Here is a 23850-nt window from a genome sequence, read left to right as displayed (position 1 = left end):
GTCTGCCTATGTCCACACTCTCCATTGTATACTATGCCCATCTTTATTTTATATTGACAGTTCTTTAAAATTATTTCCAAGACACATTCTCTCTGGAAGGCAATGCAATGTTCGATTCTACTCTATTCCCCTGTATAGCCTACAATGAAATTGTCCAAGTGTCCATGTTACTCATATCCTTTATGATTGTTGGAAAACTGGCAGCGAGCGCGTTAACAACACTTTGTCATGACTCCACCTTTTATGTAAATGTCTGTGTGTGAGTGGGGCTCAAGGCGCTGAGGGCGCACAGTGAATGGGGGAGCCGCCTTCACTACCGCTCTGCTTGGTGCTTAGGGAAGCTGGAGTGCACTGTGTTTATATTCCAATCGGGAGAAAGAATCGACCGTTCTGGATGTAGCCTCCAATCATGTTGTCGGCGTTGGAATGTGCATCAATACCGCAAGTGTTTGAATATTGAGAGCCGGGATATAAGGGCTGCCGACTGGAATTGTAGTCATGGGAGGCCAGATAACGCGAAATGCCTTGTACGGTAAGGAAAAATAACGTTTAGATAGACATGGATCACGTCACCATTGCTTATACTGTACACACTGTAGGTTATCGTTTCGTTCAATATGCAATGCAATGGAGAATAGTTGGAGAGTGCAATTCCTGTCGCGTAAAACAACGTTGCGTGTGTATCAGGTAGGCTACCCAAATTCTGTTGTCACACAGATGTCACATTGGAGACAGTAGAAATACAAACATTGAGGTTTTTCCTTTGGGTCGATTGGATATATTCTGTATTGAATGCAGTTAAGTAATTCATAGCAATTCATAGGAAAACCTGCTGTCAATATTCGTCTATCATCCCTTTATCCGTTTCCACGTTGATGCCATCGTTTGCGTCGCCTTCTATTGATGATAGTAACTGTAGACGCAGTTTGTAAGAAAGTTGCGGGGTCCCCCCCCAAGCTCCTCGGTGTATTTCAGTTGTCTCACGTTGGTGTGTGGGTTTCCTCCCCCCAAGCCCCTCGGTGTATTTCAGTTGTCTCACGTTGGTGTGGGGGTTTCCTCCCCCCAAGCTCCTCGGTGTATTTCAGTTGTCTCACGTTGGTGTGGGGGTTCCCCCCCCAAGCTCCTCGGTGTATTTCAGTTGTCTCACGTTGGTGTGGGGTTTCCTCCCCCAAGCTCCTCGGTGTATTTCAGTTGTCTCACGTTGGTGTGGGGGTTTCCTCCCCCAAGCTCCTCGGTGTATTTCAGTTGTCTCACGTTGGTGTGGGGGTTTCCCCCCCAAGCTCCTCGGTGTATTTCAGTTGTCTCACATTGGTGTGGGGGTTTCCTCCCCCCAAGCCCCTCTGTGTATTTCAGTTGTCTCACGTTGGTGTGGGGGTTTCCCCCCCAAGCTCCTCTGTGTATTTCAGTTGTCTCACGTTGGTGTGGGGGTTTCCTCCCCCCAAGCCCCTCGGTGTATTTCAGTTGTCTCAAGTTGGTGTGGGGGTTTCCCCCCCACCCCCCCAAGCCCCTCGTTGTCTCACGTTGGTGTGGGGGTTTCCTCCCCCCAAGCTCCTCGGTGTATTTCAGTTGTCTCACGTTGGTGTGGGGGTTTCCCCCCCAAGCTCCTCGGTGTATTTCAGTTGTCTCACGTTGGTGTGGGGGTTTCCTCCCCCCAAGCCCCTCTGTGTATTTCAGTTGTCTCACGTTGGTGTGGGGGTTTCCCCCCCAAGCTCCTCGGTGTATTTCAGTTGTCTCACGTTGGTGTGGGAGTTTTCCCCCCACCCTCCCAAGCCCCTCGTTGTCTCACGTTGGTGTGGGGGTTTCCCCCCCACCCTCCCAAGCCCCTCGTTGTCTCACGTTGGTGTGGGAGTTTTCCCCCCACCCTCCCAAGCCCCTCGTTGTCTCACGTTGGTGTGGGGGTTTCCCCCCCACCCTCCCAAGCCCCTCGTTGTCTCACGTTGGTGTGGGGGTTTCCCACACTCTGTGCACTGGGGGAAGTCAGTCATATCCAGCTGTGCTGTTAGTGGGCCAACCAAACCAATCAATAAATCAACTTGTGTTTATGTAGGCTATCACAGCTTAGCTCATCCTGTGCATAGCCTTATTGCCAAGTCCCAGAATTACAGTAACTGTCTCTAAAGAACACCATTTTAAAGGATTCCGTGGGCCTATGAAATGGTATTTTAACAATAAACATGACATGTATTCATTGCGCTTGGACCCTTCAGTGCAAGGGGAAACAAGTCAATTGCTGCAAGGCTCTAATTCAGAAAATTATTATTATTATATTATTATTAAAATGAATAGAACGGCGTATCGTTTATCAGTGAGCATAAGCTACGTGTTCTATTATTCAAGTCTATGGGCTGTCACACATGTAGGTCAGAACACGTGTAAAAACACGCCCAGTCACATCCATCCAAGTAACATAATAAACACAATATACAGTTCATAAAAACACAATGCTGCAGCGATGCATTGGATCAGGTTACTAAAGGCCTTGTCTAGATAACACATGTTGACTTAGTTGTCTGGACCTGTAGCTGTGGAGTGAGTGGCTTACCTCCACCATACTGACACCAAGTCCCTCACAGCCTCCCAGGAGTCAGACCACCTGATCATTAGGTCTAATCAAAGTCCATTGATGAATCCAATTAGGTAGATAAGGACACAGTAGGGCCTGAGACGACAGGACAGGACAGCAGAATGACCGTGTGTGTGCGCGTGTGTGTGTTTGCATGTAGGTGTGTGTGCGTGGCTTCTCACGGTAGGATCAAGGTCAAAGGCCTTAAAGAGAGAGGGAGAGGAGACCATGTTTACTAGCCTAGTTTCTTGGTTTTACACTGCACTTGCTGTTTCTATATGAAAGGAGTTAGCTGAAATCTAACCGTAAGTATGATTTTAAGTGAGTGAGTTTCGGTGTAAAGGCTAGTGTGAAGTGGTGAAAAGGCCAGTTCTGCGGCAGGAAAGTCAGTTCTGTAGCAGCACACATCAGGACAATGTTGTGGCTGAATGTGTTTGGAGCACTTGTTGAGGTTCTCTATAGGAGAGAGATCCTCTATAGGAAGTTCAGCCTCCAAATACAAGCCGCTGATTGATGTGAAAGTCTTATCAAGGTTCCGTGTCTCACCTTGTCCTTTCGAATATGAAATGTCATTTGGATATAGTCATGGGACTGAAGAAATGCACACAGATCACTCATCATGCAGAGGCTGTTCATGATTAAAGGCTAAAGTGGTATTACACATATAATCTGTCTCAAGTCACTGGAGAGAGACACAAAGAGGGAGGGAGAACATTTACATTACATTTAAGTCATTTAGCAGACGCTCTGAAAGAAATAGGGAGAGAGAAAGAAACAAGTAGGAGAAGAGAGGGAGCAGTTTATTTTTATTTATTTAACTAGGCAAGTCAGTTCAGAACAAATTCTTATTATCAGTGACGGCCTAGGAACAGTGGGTTAACTGCCTCGTTCAGGGGCAGAACGACAGATTTGTACCTTGTCAGCTCGGGGATTTGAACTTTACTAGTCCAACGCTCTAACCACTAGGCTACCCTGCCGCCCCAGCAGTAAAACAGGGTCTACTAACAGAGTAGTGCCCAGTGTGTTTAGTCATGGCCTCTTGCCATGGTGTGACAGGAACACATGTCTAGGGGGTCAAGCGGCATTGGTGGGTGCCACCAGTGTCTCCCTCCCTGTGGATTCAGACTGGGTTAACGTGAGTCAACACACACATAGCAACACACGTACACACTTTGTGACAATGCACATACCCCTGTTGTCACATACCCCATATTCCTCTTGACTTGACAGGTAACCTTTGAGGCGGCGCATAACGACTGTGGGTGTGTGTGTTAGTGCGTTAGTGCGTTAGTGCTAACATGTGCGTCAGTAAAAATAGCGTCCTGCTTGCAATCAATATACTCTCATCAGGCTCCTCCACAAAGCATTCTACAAACCTACTGTGGAGGAGCATAGAGTCATTATATTGTCATACTACACCATATCAAAGCTAAAAATGGTTATTACTTATTGATTGCAGCTGCTTAACACTGTTCTCTGGGGGAATGTGGCAACATGGTTGAGCTCAGGTGTACGACGTAGCGAGACGAGAGTCACGACATGAGGTCTTTATTAAGTTGGACAGCTCACCTTGCACTCTCAGGTGGTCATGACGCCATGACGGGGATGTCTAAATTATTCAGCTGACACAGTCTCGGTTGAAGCAGAGGGAAAGGCTATTTGAGAACGGAGCTAGCATTGTCACTAAAATTAGCTTGCGTTAGTAGTATATTTTGTATACATTTTTCGTGTGTTATCTATGGAATTGCGCACAGGAATAGTTTTCCTCTTTTAATCTTGAAAATCTTGAACATCTGCTCAGTCCCGACTCTCGAGCCATGCGTCTATCAAGTGCAAAACAATGGTGTTGTCATGTCGTTGCCTAGCAGCAGATGAGGTATCCCAGGTTACCACAAACATAAGTGCTGGCGCCCAGTTAGAAGAGCAGTAGAGCAGAAGGCAGCCATAGTTACAGTATCATTGGCAGTAATCTCTTCCTACCTGTAAACCCAGCAGGATAGTGTTGGGTTTTACCCACTTGATCTGTATCTCTGTCATAGCAGCTGTCATTCACACATTTACACTTAGTAACCTCAGCCTCGTATACCTCAGTCTGACTTATATTACCAATATGTCATTCACACATGAACACTAGCAACTCCAGCCTCCAGAAAATGGAATTGCTTGTCTATAACACAAATTGCTTGTCTATAACACAAGTTACTTCTCTATAACACAAATTGCTTGTCTATAACACACATTGCTTGTCTATAACACACATTGCTTGTCTATAACACACATTGCTTGTCTATAACACTCATTGTTTGTATATAACACAAATTGCTTGTCTATAACACACATTGCTTGTCTATAACACAAATTGCTTGTCTATAACACACATTGCTTGTCTATAACACACATTGCTTGTCTATAACACTCATTGTTTGTATATAACACACATTGTTTGTCTATAACACAAATTGCTTGTCTATAACACAAATTGCATGTCTAAAACACAAATTGTTTGTCTAAAACACAAATTGTTTGTCTTTAACACAAATTGCTTGTATATAACACAAATTGTTTGTCTTTAACACAAATTGCTTGTATATAACACAAATTGTTTGTCTAAAACACAAATTGTTTGTCTAAAACACAAATTGTTTGTCTATAACACAAATTGCTTGTCTATAACACAAATTGTTTGTCTATAACACAAATTGCTTGTCTATAACACAAATTGCTTGTCTATAACACAAATTGCATGTCTATAACACAAGCTGCTTGTCTATAACACAAACATTACGAATGTATGATGCATAGAGGCACTGCAATAAGAGACAATGCTAGTGCTGTACTGTATATTGTTAGCTTGATCTATGTGAGTGTGATTCGTTGATTCATTTCATAGTTCATCATTTCAAGCCGAAACGCCATTTACTGATGACCGAAATGATATACACATTGTTCCGACGACCTATGCAAACATCGTTAAAATGTTGTTTGTCACCATGCCTCAGGCTTATCTACAATATTGTGTAAACGCCATTGCCAACAGATGCTTACAGAAAGAAATGTGAAACTGAATACGAAACGCAGATCCTGTATTTATTTTGTGTAATCTTTATTTTATAGAACTTTTTCAATCCCCCGATTTCCTGTATTTGTAAGCAGACATTCAAATCCTCTATTCCTGCTGCTGCTCTGGTGAAATAAGAAGTGACTGTGGGTCGATCATAAGGCTAAACGTCTGCCCAGAGTGTGTGTGTGTGTGTGTGCATTCGTTCAAGCCTGTGTGTGCGTGCTCGTGCATGTCTGTGTGTTGGTCCCGGATCTCTGGAGGATGTGTGTATTAAGCTGTGTTTTATAGAGAAGCAAGCCTGGGGAGCTATGAGTGACAGGTGGAAATTAGTTTGTATTTTGTTTCATTTTTTGTTGTTGTCATTTAGCAGACGCTCTTGTACAGAGCGACTTACAGGAGCAATTAGGGATAAGTGCCTTGCTCAAAGGCACATCGGCTGATTTCACCTAGTCAACTTGGAGATTCGAACCAGCAACATTTTGGGTTCCTTTGCTGAACCTCTTAACTGCTAGGCTAAAACCCAGCCCACACTTCAATGAAGAGGAGAGCGGGGAGGTTCTTATTGCTTTGCTGTGGGTCTCAGTTGCTGATAGACACCCTGGCAAGCTCCATTGTCCCTGCATTCTTAGAATCCTGCTTGCCCTATGTTGCCACAGCGATTCTGTTTATGGCTTCATTATGCTTTGATTGGCACATTGTATGACAATAGTATGACACAATACCCGTTTTCTTGTGGAATCGTAACTGTGTATTATAAGGAGAATAGTATTATGAGGACTAATACCTTGTGTTTTATGAAGATATTATAGTATTATGATGACTAGTACTATGTGTATTATGAAGACATTATAGTATTATTATGACTAGTACTATGTGTATTATGAAGACATTATAGTATTATGTTGACTAGTAGTATGTGTTTATGAAGACAATAGGGTTGGGCGGTAACCAAATGTTCATATGTGACCCACCACCTTGATTCGTTCCTATGTAGCAAAATTTGAAATGGTGTTTTTACATTGATAAAAGTAGAGGCTCAGAGCTAGAAAATTGTATATCATACACTGTAGTTGTGGAACTATGGGAAATGAATTATTCTTTGAAAGGTTGATCAACTTGTAAACCCACTTTTGAGAAAATGGCCCGTAAATGGGTTGGTACACCTACTGGAGAGCTTTTCTTTATCTACACCAATTTAGCATCGTTCACACCCTCTTAAGCCTTAGCCCCACCCATGTCTTTAGGGATTCACTTGTGAGGCCATGTACTAATAATAATAATATATGCCATTTAGCAGACGCTTTTATCCAAAGCGACTTACAGTCATGTGTGCATACATTCTACGTATGGGTGGTCCCGGGAATCGAACCCACTACCCTGACGTTACAAGCGCCATGCTCTACCAACTGAGCTACAGAAGGACCATACTAAACAGAGTGTATCAGCTAGTGTAGTAAACAACCAAAGATTAAGACTAAAAGTGGTGAGAGTAGTAGCAAAAAGTAGTAGTAAAAATACACTTGATCTAATCCTTGGTCTATATCCTAATCGGACTTTGGTGTTCTTCTTCACATTACCGTCTCTGGTAAACACATACTATATCAAGTAGAATCCATGTTTATTTGTCACATACAGAGGAAACAGAAGGTGTAAACGGTTACTTGCATAGAGTCTTTTTTTTTTAGACCCATAATGCCAACCCATACTATCATGCACCATGCATAAATCTGCAGGTGAGCTAAAGCTAATCAACTAGGTTCAATGTTAGCGAGCTAACATGAGGCTATAACTAGCAATGCATATGGCTTTCAAAGATACAAATATTATTACTGCACAGCTCATTCACGTAGCATTAGCTAGCAAGCTGCCAGCTAACGTAAGCTAGCGAGCTAACAGTACGCTGGTGCTTGCAATGAAAACGACTTTGGGACCAAACGAATGTGACAGGTGAAATGAGGACCGTGATCTGTTTTATCTTCTAACGTATTGCACAAGTTGACTGCAGGTATTTACTTCAAAAGTAGCTACAAATATTTTGATTTGGATTCATGTGTGAGGCCATGTACTATGAAAAACTTTAACAAAATAGTTTCAACGGCATTGAGAAACCGTCCCGTGGCTATTTCCAAGTACCCCGGTATACGATCTCTGGTACACCGCCCAAGCCTAGAAGACAATACCATTATGATGACTAGTACCATGTGTATTATGAAGACAATAGTATTATGAGGACTAATTCTGTTTTATGTGGGCAATACCATAATGAGGACTCAAGTGCTATTGTATGAATGACAGTTATAACTGAAAGATAAGATACAACCAGGAAGTCATGACTCCAACGTCAGTTTGTTCTCCTGAACAAATATTTGAATATTTATCCTAGCTGATGGAACACTATTCACATTCTATGCCATTATACTGTCAGTAACCCGTGCAGTATGGCAATTACATTCCCTCACACTGCTCCAAGGGTGTGTCGTGGCACCCTATTCCCTACATAGATATATACAGTACATGCACTAAATAGGGAATAGGCTGTCAATTGAGACGCAGCCCACTCAGTCTAGTTATACAACTACAGCAGGAAGATTAGTTTACAGTTTTACAAAGATGTTCATTGAAGGATGACATGTCTTAGTCACACAGAAGCCGTGTGTGTTCCGACAGGGATTAGACTTGTCATTACTGTGAGGTCATTAGCGAAATAAGTCCTCACACGCGCGCCGGCGCACACACACACACTTCTCCAGGCTACGGAAGAAGAACCACAGTATGCACAATGTTTATCCATAAAGAGACATCCTTGACCTTTGGGAGAGAGGGAGAGAACAGTCATGTAAGGATTTTAAATGGACACTGACACACACACACACACACACACACACACACACACACACACACACACACACACACACACACACACACACACACTAATGAGGATGTTGCTGTGTTATGGGATGCAGCTTCCGGACTAGAAGGTTAAATAGAGCCATTTTAAAGCTGTGTGTGTGCGTGTGTGCATGCGTGTGTTGGTGTGTGTGTGTGTGTGTGCATGCGTGTGTTGGTGTGTGTGACAGACACCACCTTTGGACACGTTGCTGGAGCAACTACACGATCTGATAGGAGCACCTTATCCTTACCTACAGTGCATTTGGAAAGGATTCAGACCCCTTGACTTTTCCACATTTTCTTAAGTTACAGCCTTATTCTCAAATGGATTTAATAAATTGTTTTTCTTATCAATCTACACACAATACCCCATAATGACAAAACGAAAACTGATTTGTAGAAATGTTTGCAAATGTATTAAAAACAGAAATAGCTTATTTACATAATTATTCAGACGCTTTGCTATGAGACTCGAAATTGAGGTGCATCCTGTTTCCATTGATCAGCCTTGAGATGTTTCTGCACCTTGATGGGAGTCCACCTGTGGTAAATTCAATTGATTGGACATGATTTGGAAAGGCACACACCTGTCTATATAAGGTCCCATAGTTGACAGTGCATGTCAAAGAAAAAACCAATCCATGAGGCGAAGGAATTGTCCGTAGAGCTCCCTGACAGGATTGTGTCAAGGCACAGATCTAGGGAAGGGTACCAAAACATTTCTGCAGCACTGAAGGTTCCCAAGAACAGAGTGGCCTCCATCATTCTTAAATGGAAGAAGTTCCTCTGTGGAGATGGGAGAACCTTCCAGAAGGACAACCATCTATCTCTGCAGCACTCCACCAATCAGGCCTTTATGGTAGAGTGGCCAGACTGAAGCCACTCCTCAGTAAAAGGCACGACAGCCCGCTTGTATTTTGCCAAAATGCCCCTTAAGGACTCTCAGACCATGAGAAACAAGATTCTCTTGAATGCCAAGCGTCACATCTGGAGGAAACCTGGCACCATCCCTACTGTGAAGCCTGGTGGTGGCAGCATCATGCTGTGGGGATGTATTTCAGCGGCAGGGACTGGGAGACTAGTCAGGATCAAGGGAAAGATGAACCAAGCCAAGTACAGAGAGATCCTTGAGTGAAACCTGCTCCAGAGCATTCAGACTGGGGCGAAGGGTCACAGACTGGAGTAAAGGGTCTGAATACTTATGTAAATGTAATATTTCAATTTTATTGTTGTTAATACATTTGGAACAATGTCTAAAAACCTGTTTTTACTTTGTCATAGATTGATGAGGGGGGAAAATGATTTAATACATTTTAGAATAAGGCTGAAACGTAACAAAATGTGGAATGAAGCCAAGGGGTCTGGATACATTCCAAATGCATGGTATTTGTACACACAGTATCTACCTCAATTACCTCGTATCCCTGCACATTGACTCTATAGCCAAGTTACCATTACTCACTGTGTATTTATTATTACGTGTTATTCCGTTCTATTATTTCTCTATTTTCTTTCTCTGCATTGTTGGGAAGGGCCAGTAAGTAAGCATTTCACTATTAGTTTATCGAGCAGGTGACAAATAACTTTGTATTTTATTTAAATACCCCTTGTGTCTTGCATTCCTCTCTACCTGATTCATAGAGTTACCTCTTTTGTGTACAGAAAGAAATCAATCAAATTGGACACTTAACTTAGGCTCCTCGCTCGCTTTTCGCCTTCGAAAATAGCTCGCTAACAGCTAATTAATCATCTTTGGCTAATGGAATCAAAATGAGGTATTCATCATTATAAACAATGTTTCAATGCAGAGTTTGAATAGGAGAGTGGCTCCATGTGTGAACTATGTGTGCACACAGAACATCACTGAAACAATTGCCATAATTGGGCTTTTTCATCTCACTATTATACTGTAGGAATTGTACCCTCAACTCTAAAACTACACTCTCAGAAAAAAAGGGTTCTTTGGCTGTCCCCATGGGAGAACCCTTTTTCGTTCCAGGTCATTTTCCCCTCCGGGGAAAGGGTTCTACATTGAACCCAATAAGGTTCTCCCTGGAACCAAAAGGGTTCTTCAAAGGGTTCTCATATGGAGACAGCCAATGAACCCTTTTAGGTTCTAGAAAGCACCTTTTTTTTCCTAAGAGTGTAACCAATGGCAGCGAGAGCACAAATTAGGCATGTGAAATCCTATCAACAGTATATATGTATGAGGTGGAAGGACCTGTTACACATGACCGGACTTGGAGCTTCGTAATCATCGGCTTCATCACCCAATATGCTTCCATCCTTCCACAGATGTTACTTGAGGTCAAATTGTAGGCATTGGGAATTTTGTATTTATTTAACTAGGCAAGCGAGTTCAGATGGAACTCCTGATCACGGCCGGTTGTGATACAGCCCGGGATCGGAACGGGGTCTGTAGTGACGCCTCTAGCACTGAGATGCAGTGCCTTAGACCGCTGCACCACTCGGGAGCCCACCTATTGAGAATTAGAAGTGGAATTCTCTGGGAAGGTTGGTCATTCTGATTAACATCCCTCCGATGGTACAGACGTAGGATCTTAATTTGACCACTCTTTTGTTCATGATCATTTTCCTGTACAGCAGGAAATTGAGACTTTTAGTGTATTCAGGTTTAAAAAGGATTCTAAAGGTTGTAATTTCCACTTTTACATTTCTAACTTGATCTGCCGTAATGGAAAATGAATCAACCACTACAATGAAAATATCCATTTATTATAATCCACATAATAATTCACATTTCCTGTTGCTGCAGGATTATTTTCTGCGAAACGCAGGTTAGCATTTTTCATCATGAATATTCTTCTGGAGGCAGCTCTGCGGAGTGTTCACTAGCTGGCACAGCTGTAAAGTCATAAAACCACACTGCTACTGTATTTCTACTTGGGATATTGCTTTTCAACAGTAGAAGTTCAAACATCGCTCATCATTCAAACTGCCCCAAATGCCTGACCCTATCCTTAAAAATGTCCTTCAGCGATGGTTAGAACTGTTACTGTTGAAAAGCAATATCCCAAGTATGAATACAGTAAAGTACAGACAGTAAAGGGTAAACAAACAACAACCAAATCTGAGCAAAAAAGTGTGTTTTTATTTTAGTAGGGCATTCTAGGAGTTGGTCTGATGGGAATCTGTGACTTACCCGGACCACCTATTGAGATGTGCCTTGTGTTAAGTAAATCAGGTGTGGAATGAGGTGAAAAGGAGACTGGGGCACCTCTTTAAATTCAGACCAAAAAGCTAACCGCTGGGCTATTTAAAGGAAATCGCTCCGTTCTGCCTCCAGGACAAGACTCATGACAAGAAACGCCAACCTGCGTTAGAAACTGGTCAAATTAATATCCTGTATCTGTAGGCATAGCTCCAAAGCATTGACAGACAGCCTTTCAATAAGCATAAAACACAGCAATCCTTTATGGAAAAATGACTTTCATTCAGATAGGCTGAGATGAGTTGGGAAATATTAGTGATCCTACTTGTAGCCTACAATACTGTCCTGATAAACCGTAGCACTAAAATGCAATTATCAGTCATCTGTTGTCTGCTAGCAAACAAATAGCATCTGTCCGTATCAAGCCTGAGCCGTTCCCGCAAATCTAGCCTTTGACGCAGGGATTGAGGGTTGCTAAGGAACGTGAATTCACACTTAACCCCTGTTTCCCTCAACCAACAGCTGCGGCTCTCATTTCGCTAGTTGTCGCTAATGCATTCAGTTCAATCTGGCCTGACACACACATACTGTACACTACACACACACACACACAAACTGTCCAATCTGCTGCGACCATGTATGCCCCATTCAATGAATGCTCTCCCTTTGCCCCAACGCTAAGACAAAAGACATGATGCTTGATTATGGGGCCTGAGTGAGTAAGTGGTTGTATAGGCTAAACACTGGGAGTGGGTATCTATTGATAAAGTAGTCTTCCTCCCGAATGGCACCCTATTTCCTTGTTAGTGCACTCATTTTGGCCGTACCTGTCACGCCCTGACCTCAGTTATCTCTGTTTTCTTTATTATTTTGGTTAGGTCAGGGTGTGACGAGGTGGTTTGTTTCGTTTCTGTATTGTCTAGGGTTTTTGTATGTCTAGGGGTTTATATGTCTATGGTTGCCTAGATTGGTTCTCAATCAGCTGTTTATCATTGTCTCTGATTGGGGACCATATTTAGGTAGCCCTTTTCCTTGGGTATTCTGTGGGTTGTTATTCTATATTTAGTTGCCTGTCTGCACTAGCCATATAGCTTCACGTTTTGTTGTTTTGTTCAGTGTTTGTTCTTTCATTAAAAGAGTTATGTACGCTTACCACGCTGCACCTTGGTCTCCTCTATACGACGACCGTGACAGTACCCTATAGGGCTCTGGTTGAAGGTAGTGCACTGTGTAGGGAATAGGGTGCCATTTGGGACGTAGGCTAGCTGTTATGTAGAACGCTGTATACAGGCCTTATCGGTGATTTCCAGAACCTCAGTTGCTTTTGCAGCCTTTGTTGAGGTTATCAATGGTAAAAAGTAGGAGAGCTGGGTTATTGTGATTTGTACAATTTGGTGAGGACAACCAAGATGCCCTGATTTGAATAGAGAATAGAACCAAAACACAGTTAGCTAATTGAAAGGGCACAACAGGCTAATACCCCATTCACGTGACATTATGTACACTGTGTCTACAAAACATTAGGAACACCTGCTCTTTCCATGACATAGACTGACCAGGTGAATCCAGGTGAAAGCTGTGATCCCTTGTTGATCTCACTTGTTAAATCCAATCAAATCAACTACAATTTTATTAGTGACATGCGCCGACCTTACAGTGAAATGCTTACTTACGAGCCACTAACCAACAATGCAGCTTCAAAAAAATACGGATAAGAATAAGAGTTCAATGTAACAAGTAATTAAAGAGGAGCAGTAAAATAACAATAGCGACACTATATATGGGGGGTACCGGTACAGAGTTAGCGTGCGGGGGCACCGGTTAGTTGAGGTAGTATGTACATGTAGGTGGAGTTATTAAAGTGACTATGCATAGATGACAACTGAGAGGAGCAGTGGTGTAAAGAGGGGATGAGGGGGGGGGGCACTGCAAATAGTCTGGGTAGCCATTTGATTAGATGTTCAGGAGTCTTATGTCTTGGGGGTTGAAGCTGTTTTAAAGCCTCTAGACTTGGCGCTCCAGTACGGCTTGCCGTGCGGTAGCAGAGAGAACAGTCTAAGACTAGGGTGGCTGGAGTCTTTGACAATTTTTAGGGCCTTCTTCTGACACCACCTGGTATAGAGGTCCTGGATGACCGGAAGCTTGGCTCCAGTGATGTACTGGGCCGTTCACACTACCCACTGTAGTGCGAAATCCACTTCAATCAGTGTAGATGAAGGGGAGGAGACAGGTTAAACAAATATTTTTATGTCTTGAGACAATTGAGACATTAATTGTGTTTGTGTGCCATTCAGAGCGTGAACCGGCAAGACAAAAGATTGAAGTGAATTTGAACGGGGTATGGTAGTAGGTACCAGGCGCACCGGTTTTTGTCAAGAACTATAACACTACAGTGTTTTTCACACTCAACAGTTTTCCGTGTGTATCAAAAATGGTCAATGGACATCCAGACAATTTGACACAACTTTGGGAAGCATTGGAGTCAACATGGACCAGCATCCCTGTGGAATGCTTTTGACACCTTATAGAGTCCATGTCCTGACGAATTGAGGCTGTTCTGGGGGCAAAAGGGAGTGCAACTCAATAGTAGGAAGGTATTCCTACCTTTTTGTACACAGTGTAGGCCATTATAGCCAGACCAGTTGAAGGAGCCATGAAATTGAAACGAGACGTGTGTCTTTGAGAGCATGGCTGGCTGCTGCAGTGTAGTAGGTGACTGGGGACCCATTTTTAGAACCGCCACCTGCTCCCTGAGTCATTGGTAAACACATTCATTCACTCTGCATCTTATTTATTACCAGTAGTCAGGACTCAGGCACACACTCATATTGAAGCTTTCTTATGCAGATGATCCTAGTGAGGCACTAATGGACTAAATTATCTATCTTGATGTAATTCCTAATAGTCATGATAATACTGAAGCTTTCCGTTGCAGATCCTACTGATGTGTTATAACAGATGTGGCTGCACTAGATAGAAGTGAAATCCTATGGTTTGTTCCTGGTGCACTAGGTTCTCTATTTACATTATATTTGTAGATTCTAATCAAATCATTAAGTTTGTGCGTCCCTGAGTTGGTTTATATGAGTCATATGATATATTGTACCGTACTGGAACTTTCCTAGTATTGCAGTTCCTAATGATGCGCTAGAATATCTATTTGGATTCTGTTACTAGATTTAAATCATGTAGTTTGTAGTTTCCTGTCCGTTTGTACTTCCCTGTACTTGTTTATATGAGTCACATGATGAACTGTATGCATTTTCCCGAGACAATACGAGGTTATTGGACACCCCCCCTCCTTATATCAATAAATAATATTCAATTAAACTCAAAGTTCATTTACACGTGGTTTATACTATAAACATGGATACTATAATAGTATTGTATTATATCCTACACTGTACAGTAATGATGCTTTATCCTAACTGAGAATGCCACGTTGTCACTGACTCAGGCTTGGCATCAATACTCACAACAGGATGATCATGTTGGGTCAGCGATGGTGCCCATTAACCACTGACTGTATTTGCCAGTCCTAAGGTCACAAGGTCAGGCACAAAGCAATGAACAGGGAGGGAAATGTCATTTCCTACTCAAACATTGTAAAACGTTAAACAACAGCATGGGCAATTGGTTTTCGCTGGAGGACCGACAGGATTACTGAGCAACTGGTGTTTATGTGAATCAGACAAGTCAGATTGTAGTGAGAGGTGAACTAGTAGGAAGGAAGAGGCCTAGAAATCCATAGACGGTCCCCCATAGACACAGATCTGGGATCAGCTATAGCCTCCCTAAATCATAACCTTTGCCGTAAACGTGGGGAAACGTGACGTTGTGCTTAGATCGGCATCATGGGGCAATTTACACATTCTAATATGTGACAATCATCCAACTTCAGCTAAAGCTGAGCAAGAACTACGCCTATTCTAATGACTGTATTTATATTCAATTAAATTCAAACAACTTTTATTTTCTGTGAGGGAACTTCATGGGGGGGGGGGGGAACAGGCTAATGTCACATTCACATGACATGATAAAGGTCTCACATTATAGCCAGAACAGTTGAAGGAGCCATGAAATTGAAACGAGAGGTGACTGGGGACCGATTTTTAGAACCGCCACCTGCTCCCTGAGTCATTGGTAAACACATTCATTCACTCTGCATCTTATTCATTACCAGTAGTCAGGACTCCGGCACACACTCATATTGAAGCTTTCTTATGCAGATGATCCTAGTGAGGCACTAATGGACTAAATTATCTATCTAGATGTAATCCTATATATTTCCTGGTAGGGAACGTCATGTGTGATGATGAGTGTTTACATACAGTACAAGACGCATAACAACATAGAACACAAACCCATGCTGTATAAAGGATTAGAAGGGGTTGAATATCATTCTGATGGCACCCCTCTGTCTATCCATCAGACTCTCTGGGCGGTCCGTTCCCCTCCACCACCCACCGATGCCACCACAAGCCCAAGCGCTGCCTGCCCATCCAGCAGTGTGGCGTTGTGGGCGGGGGCCAGAGGAGAGGCCTGGCCATAAGTCCCTTGCTCTTCCACCCGAACACCAAGGGCTCCCAGATCGCCATGGACCTGGCCCAGAGGACCGTCAAGAGGCAGGCCAGCTTCTGTAACGCCATCACCTTCAGCAACAGACCCGTAGCGTTGTACGAGCAGGTCCGGATCAAGGTATGTAGAGATTTAGATGGACACAACACCACACCCAAGGAGGTTTATTTAAAGTATTCTAACAACGGTAGATTCATTTTATTTGTTGATTTTTATGAACATTTTCAAGAACAACAAAAAAGCCCATCCCTCAACGAGGTCCCCAATCAACATGTTGAACTGCCAGAGAGGCACCAGAACATCCAGTTGTAGGGAACTTTTGTAGGATGTTCTATACATGGTGGGATGCTGACACCATAGGCTCCAAAGATGGTGACGCAAGATACGGAGAGAGATACTAACACGGATCTGTAAAATAGGTGAGACTAGCTTTGATGGGTACAGTATCTGATGTATGCACGGTATATATAATGTAAACACACCAAGTCAGGTTGGTGATGCGAACACACACACACACACACACACACACACACACACACACACACACACACACACACACACACACACACACACCTAGCTTATGAGTTTGTCCAGGTAAATCCTTCTTTCAGTCTACTGCTGCTTCCCCCTCCTGTTCCTGTGTCTCCCCAAATAGGCTTAGCAGCTTTCCATCTAACAAGCCAGCATGTCAACACAGTCAAAGCACTGGGTCAATACTGCTTATGGCTCCAGGGCAAGTGGTTGTGGCTTTACTGGGTGTTGGTAAAACAGTGATGAGTGAATAGCAGCAAGCACAACAGTTAATTCAGCCAAGTGCTCTAAAGCAGTGGTTCCTAAACGTCTTTTATTTATTTATATATATATATATATATATATATATATATATATATATATATATATATATATATATATATATATACATACATACATACATACATACATACATACATACATACATACATACATACATACATACATACATACATACATACATACATACATACATACATACATAGATACATACATACATACAGTGGGCAAAAAAGTATTTAGTCAGCTACCAATTGTGCAAGTTCTCCCACTTAAAAGGATGAGAGGCCTGTAATTTTCATCATCGGTACCCTTCAACTATGACAGTAAAAATGAGAAAACAAAATCCAGAAAATCACATTGTAGGATTTTTAATGAATTTATTTGCAAATTATGGTGGAAAATAAGTATTTGGTCACCTACAAACAAGCAAGATTTCTGGCTCTCACAGACCTGTAACTTCTTCTTTAAGAGGCTCCTCTGTCCTCCACTCATTACCTGTATTAATGGCACCTGTTTCAAACTTGTTATCAGTATAAAAGACACCTGTCCACAACCTCAAACAGTCACACTCCAAACTCCACTATGGCCAAGACCAAAGAGCTGTCAAAGGACACCAGAAACAAAATTGTAGACCTGCACCAGGCTGGGAAGACTGTGGGACTGTGGGAGCAATTATTAGGAAATGGAAGACATACAAGACCACTGATAATCTCCCTCGATCTGGGGCTCCACGCAAGATCTCACCCCGTGGGGTCAAAATGATCACAAGAACGGTGAGCAGAAATCCCAGAACCACACGGGGGGACCTAGTGAATGACCTGCAGAGAGCTGGGACCAAAGTAACAAAGCCTACCATCAGTAACACACTACGCCGCCAGGGACTCAAATCCTGCAGTGCCAGACGTGTTCCCCTGCTTAAGCCAGTACATGTCCAGGCCCGTCTGAAGTTTGCTAGAGAGCATTTGGATGATCCGGAAGAAGATTGGGAGAATGTCATATGGTCAGATGAAACCAAAATAGAACTGTTTGGTAAAAACTCATCTTGTCGTGTTTCGAGGACAAAGAATGCTGAGTTGCATCCAAAGAACACCATACCTACTGTGAAGCATGGGGGTGGAAACATCATGCTTTGGGACTGTTTTTCTGCAAAGGGACCAGGACGACTGATCCGTAAAGGAAAGAAGTATTGAGATAAACTTTTGTTATTGACAAAATACTTATTTTCCAACATAATTTGCAAATAAATTCATTAAAAATCCTACAATGTGATTTTCTGGATTTTTTTCTCATTTTGTCTGTCATAGTTGAAGTGTACCTATGATGAAAATTACAGGCCTCTCTCATCTTTTTAAGTGGGAGAACTTGCACAATTGATGGCTGACTAAATACTTGTTTGCCCCACTGTATATATATATATATAGAATTAAAAGAAAATAATCTTTAAAACTGATAAATGCTCTCCTCACCCTATGACAAAATGTGTAGAACTGCAGGAAATGGGTTTTAAACGCGTGATGTTCCCCGATGCTGCAATGGGGGCCTGAGTGAAAAAGGTTTGGGAACCCTTGCTCTGAAGTACACTTAAACCTCAAGACAACGTAGGCTTTTGTTTTGCATTAGTTTTATTTAGGTACAGTTCAGGGTTTCCGTTAACCTGTAGAAAAGAAAGAAAAGCTGCAAAAACATTTTTTGGCTCAGCGAGGTTTTCACTCAAATGTCCGGAGCCATTGAAATACCAGTCCCTGTAGCGTGAGATTTTCTGCTACAGCTCATCAAACAGCTGGTTCGTTAGTGCTGGAGTGAAACGTGCTTTTATAAGCCCAATCATTGTGCAACAATTCTTAATGCAATCGCCTGTTAAAAACAGTTTTGATGGCCACGATTAAAAAGAGCTACTATTTTTATTTCTCAACTGGTAATTGCTTTGCACTTCCCATTCGCAAGTCAAGTGCATGGGCAACTAGGCAGGCATTAGTGTGTCACACACCACTTTGCAATGAGCTGAAGGCAGTATGAATTTTGAAAACATATACTTAACTGTTTGAAACCTGAAAGTTTTACTACAGTACATATTATGAGGCATGTCTTACCTGGCTTCGAAGTAGCCTAGCCAAAATCCAACCAAACGTACCATATTCCATATGCCATTGAAACCAGTAGCCTATTCCTCTCATGTTGTATTGTATATATTTTTCTCTGTGCGCTTCTGACAACTGTGTTTTCCTGCTAATTGCATTATGAAACAAACATTCGCATGTTTCCTACTGCCTTGTGCGCATTGCTGCGCTTATAATGTGAAGAAATAATAACGTATCAATATTTTAAGCTAAATATTCTGATCAGTTGCACGAGCGTCATTGCTTTTTACATTGTTTTGGAGATGTAGCCTAGGTCTTCTAGTTGTATGAATTTGGGAACGATCGTCCCACAGCTGTCCCAGATTTAGTTTGTAATAGCCTATTTCTTTCACACGGAACGACAAGCTGTCCAATAGAATAGGTACACTTTTCAACTATGGGGGATAGCAGATTGACATAGGCTAGTGATTTTGCTGTTCATTTACTCCTGTTGTTAGCTGAGGAAAATCAAATGTGGCAGTTATTTTCAAATTGCGCATCGGATTTCTGTAAGAAGGACGCACGCCATTGCGTCCTAGAGTCGCATGGTCTGTTGAGATGAATTGCCATAATCTAAATGGGATTTCTGTCACTGTGGGTGGACGCCTTAATCAGGTTACGCACCCAATGCATATTGGGTCCGTTAAATGTCTTAAATGTCCGGGAAAATGAAAATGATGCCTGGCAAAGGTCTGCCACCATATTTTACTAACGGAAACCCTAGTACAGTTATACAACCAAGGCAAGCCATTCACTCAACAAACCAAATAGGCCCATTACTTGCTTTCTTTTGCAACCTGTCAGCATTGTATAGGCCTCGGTCACAAAATGGAATCTCATTGACAGACAATACACAAAGGGAACCTTCAAACTTCAAGGCAACATTTAGACTTCCTTATGAAGTACAATCCGAGACCTTTACACTCTTATGCTACGACAAACTGCTCTAAGACCATCGACCTATCCTCCTCTGTCCTCCTTCCACAGATCACTAAGAAGCAGTGTTGCTGGAGCGGAGCTCTCCGTCTGGGATTCACGGCTAAAGACCCGTCCCGTATCAACCCAGACAGCCTGCCCAAGTATGCCTGTCCTGACCTGGTCTCCCAGAGTGGCTTCTGGGCCAAGGCACTACCTGAGGAGTTCGCCAACGAAGGGAACGTCATCGCCTTCTGGGTGGACAAGAAGGGCCGGGTCTTCTATAGAATCAATGAGTCCAACCCGATGTTGTTCTTCAGTGGGGTGAGAACAGGAGAACCTCTGTGGGGACTGATAGATGTCTATGGGTTGACCCGTGGAGTGCAACTGTTAGGTATGTTAAGAAAGCATGCATGCACACCTACACATACATCTCCATACCATTCCTCACTTCTAGCTTATTGGTACGGTGATGGACAATGAGAGAATTAGGAGGTTATGGCATTTGGTGATCACCCATGCCTTTACGGTAAGTACCTTATGGTCATACAGAATGTAATGGTGCGTTTTGTCCACTCCAAAGTCATGTTAGGTATTGTAACATGTTTACCTACTGTAAACATAGTGTCTCCTGACTGGGAATGAGGTGGATGAGGTTAGTGATAGTTATTCTAACCTAATGTGAACCACTCTGATGACAAGGTCTTTACAAATGCTATCTATATATGACTAACATTTGGCCCTAGTACGTCTGCACCACTATAGCACATGGGCTGCAAATGCAGCTTTACCATACATACCATAGAGATAGACATAGCATACGATAGCCTAGCATTAGCCAAGTCTTAGCATGCATACCATAGCGATAGACATAGCATGCGATAACCTAGCGTTAGCCAATGCTTTGATGTACCCAGGGCCTATGGCATACTGTGCATGTTTCTGTTCTCTAGAGATTCAATGTGTCAATGTTGTCATCCCGCTTATGATAAAAATAGACAAGGGGGTTGGTCACATGTTCCATAGATAGCCCATTTGATCCTAATTGCGAGCCGTGCCAATTGACAGGAGTACAGTGGTATCTCCTGTCTCGGATAGCAGAGGGGTGTGATGTTGGAGTCGTTTTATCTGAACCCCCCAGTCCCCCCGCACTCCTAGTCTTGACGGGAGGCAGTGATGACAAGTAGCGATAGAAACCTAGCTGTATTCCTGAACAGACTAGCACGGACTCCTGAGAGTAGCAACGTCAGACAACGGGGCCACAATTTGTTGGCCCAAAGTTCACATTGTCGTCTCGCATTACCGTGACGCCGGAAAGCAAGAATAGCATCGGGGGGGAGAGAAAAAAGTTAACAAAACAAACAAAAAATATTAAAATGTCAAGAATCATGTGTGTTCCTTTGGCTAAAAGTATATTTCCTACAATACTTGGACAGTTTGAACTCTCTTCTATAAGTCACTTGGGGAGATCCCTGGCGTCTTGGTAAACCGTATGCTGCTCGGAGTGCTGTTACAATCGCTCTCTTCAGCCCTAGTTAAATCAACCCACAGCCTTTTACAGTCAGGCTATACCCAGGGCAGCCTAGGGTGCAGAGCTCCTATAGGTCCTCAGGGGGCCTTCTGACTAACATCTGCCCTCATCATACTGGTTGCTTACATCTGAACTGTAACAGTCCTAACATTTTCTTCCCCAGATGTTTTTGTTATTTTCCTGCTTTAGCTTTCCAGCTACATCCAAAATATATACATCGTGTTTACAATAAAACCAGTGTCCTCTTATCTCTCTGTATACACAGACATGCAGCAGTCCAGCTAGTTTTTTCCCCCTTCAGTACTGTAGGCCTACACATTCTTATTTAGGCACAGTAATCTCTTATAAGGATGGAACATGGAACATTCTACCTTATTAGGGCTTCGTGAAATTTCACGTGACAGGAATGAACGTGGGCCTTATACTTGTTTCCACCTACCACACGCAAACCTCCAGGCTGCCTTCACTTCATATTCCCTATCAGAGGTGGTATCTGTCAGACCAAATCACTTTTTTTCCCAAGCCTTCCGACACGCATTAAGTTACATATTCTATTCATTTAACTTAATGACTCCACTGCACTGTACATGCGCCAGGACACGTCTGTTTAGCTGCTACTGTAAAGTCTAACATGCCCCCTAGGTAATCATCCAAGGTCAGATTTAGCTTTACCTGATAGTGGTTACGGTTAGGCTAAGGAAATGTTTAACTGATCACAGGTTTCTGCTTATTGGGAACGGCACAGATAGAGAAGTACCTGAGGCATCTGTTAGTCATCCTGGTGTTCTCACAGACTACTGTTACGAACCATACCTAGAATAGCTTTCAAACTGTCTGTTCTGTTTAATCAAATGCCAACCCCCGAAAGATTTATTAAATGAACGTAAACGATCCTTAATCACTGAAAAACAAACTCTGTTGCAAGATATGAGCTATTTCAAAACCCATAATCACACACACACACACACACACACACACACACACACACACACACACACACACACACACACACACACACACACACACACACACACACACACACACACACACACACACACACACACACACACACACACACACACAGAAACCGTTATTTACCATCTCACCAGCAAAGTGAACACACGTGCCTACTTCCAAAAACAAAGTACATTTTGTCATTCGATAACATCGGTTCAAGTCCCCAGGGTTGTGTTGAGGTCAGCACAGAAGGTTAGGATGACAGTATGACGCCGGTTGCACCCGGCAACAACTTCAAGGCCTCCGATTATTACACATGGCTTAGTGTGATATAGTGTTTTCCACACCTCCGGTTGGGTGATGAGCATAATTTAAGATCCAAGCTGTAGATAATGAAACCCAGACAGACAGGCAGAATTATGGGATGAATAAATCTAGCTACTCTGGTGTTGGCAGCTTCATTCCTCATACACAGACAGACGCACACCTTCTCTGACAACCATGAGAATGGCAATGCACTGCACTTCCCTGCCTGCCTGTCTATCTCTTTTTAACGATCTCTTCTTAACCATCTATCTCTTCTTAACTCTCTATCTCTTCTTAAATATCTTCTCTGTCTATCTCTTCTTAACTATCTTCTCTGTCTATCTCTTCTTAACTATCTTCTCTGTCTATCTCTTCTTAACCATCTATCTCTTCTTAACTCTCTATCTCTTCTTAACTATATTCTCTGTCTATCTCTTATTAACTCTCTATCTCTTCTTAACTATCTTCTCTGTCTATCCCTTCTTAACTATCTTCTCTGTCTATCTCTTCTTAACCATCTATCTCTTCTTAACTCTCTATCTCTTCTTAACTATCTTCTCTGTCTATCCCTTCTTAACTATCTTCTCTGTCTATCTCTTCTTAACCATCTATCTCTTCTTAACTCTCTATCTCTTCTTAACTATCTTCTCTGTCTATCCCTTCTTAACTATCTTCTCTGTCTATCTCTTCTTAACTATCTTCTCTGTCTATCTCTTCTTAACCATCTATCTCTTCTTAACTATCTATCTCTTCTTAACTCTCTTCTCTGTCTATCTCTTCTTAACTATCTATCTCTTCTTAACCATATATCTCTTCTTAACTCTCTCTCTTCTTAACTATCTTCTCTGTCTATCCCTTCTTAACTATCTTCTCTGTCTATCTCTTCTTAACTATCTATCTCTTCTTAACTATCTTCTCTGTCTATCTCTTCTTAACTATCTTCTCTGT

General features: G+C 42.5%; 1 protein-coding gene across 1 annotated transcript in view; it reads left to right on the top strand.

The window, feature by feature from the left end:
• Nucleotides 1-261: 261 nt before the first annotated feature.
• Nucleotides 262-23850, top strand: part of LOC118365694 (E3 ubiquitin-protein ligase NEURL1-like) — a 65402-nt gene continuing 41813 nt past the window's right edge. The window contains exons 1-3 of the mRNA XM_052490297.1: nucleotides 262-532; nucleotides 16118-16383; nucleotides 20181-20502. Coding sequence (XP_052346257.1) covers nucleotides 499-532; nucleotides 16118-16383; nucleotides 20181-20502 — 622 coding nt within the window. The 5' untranslated portion in view covers nucleotides 262-498. The remainder of the gene's footprint in view (nucleotides 533-16117; nucleotides 16384-20180; nucleotides 20503-23850) is intronic.

This window comes from Oncorhynchus keta, chromosome 32, assembly GCF_023373465.1.
Source record: "Oncorhynchus keta strain PuntledgeMale-10-30-2019 chromosome 32, Oket_V2, whole genome shotgun sequence".
NCBI classification, from domain to species: Eukaryota; Metazoa; Chordata; class Actinopteri; order Salmoniformes; family Salmonidae; genus Oncorhynchus; species Oncorhynchus keta.
The sequence above is the reverse complement of the archived record's forward strand: the minus strand, read 5'-3'. Positions and strand labels throughout refer to the sequence as shown.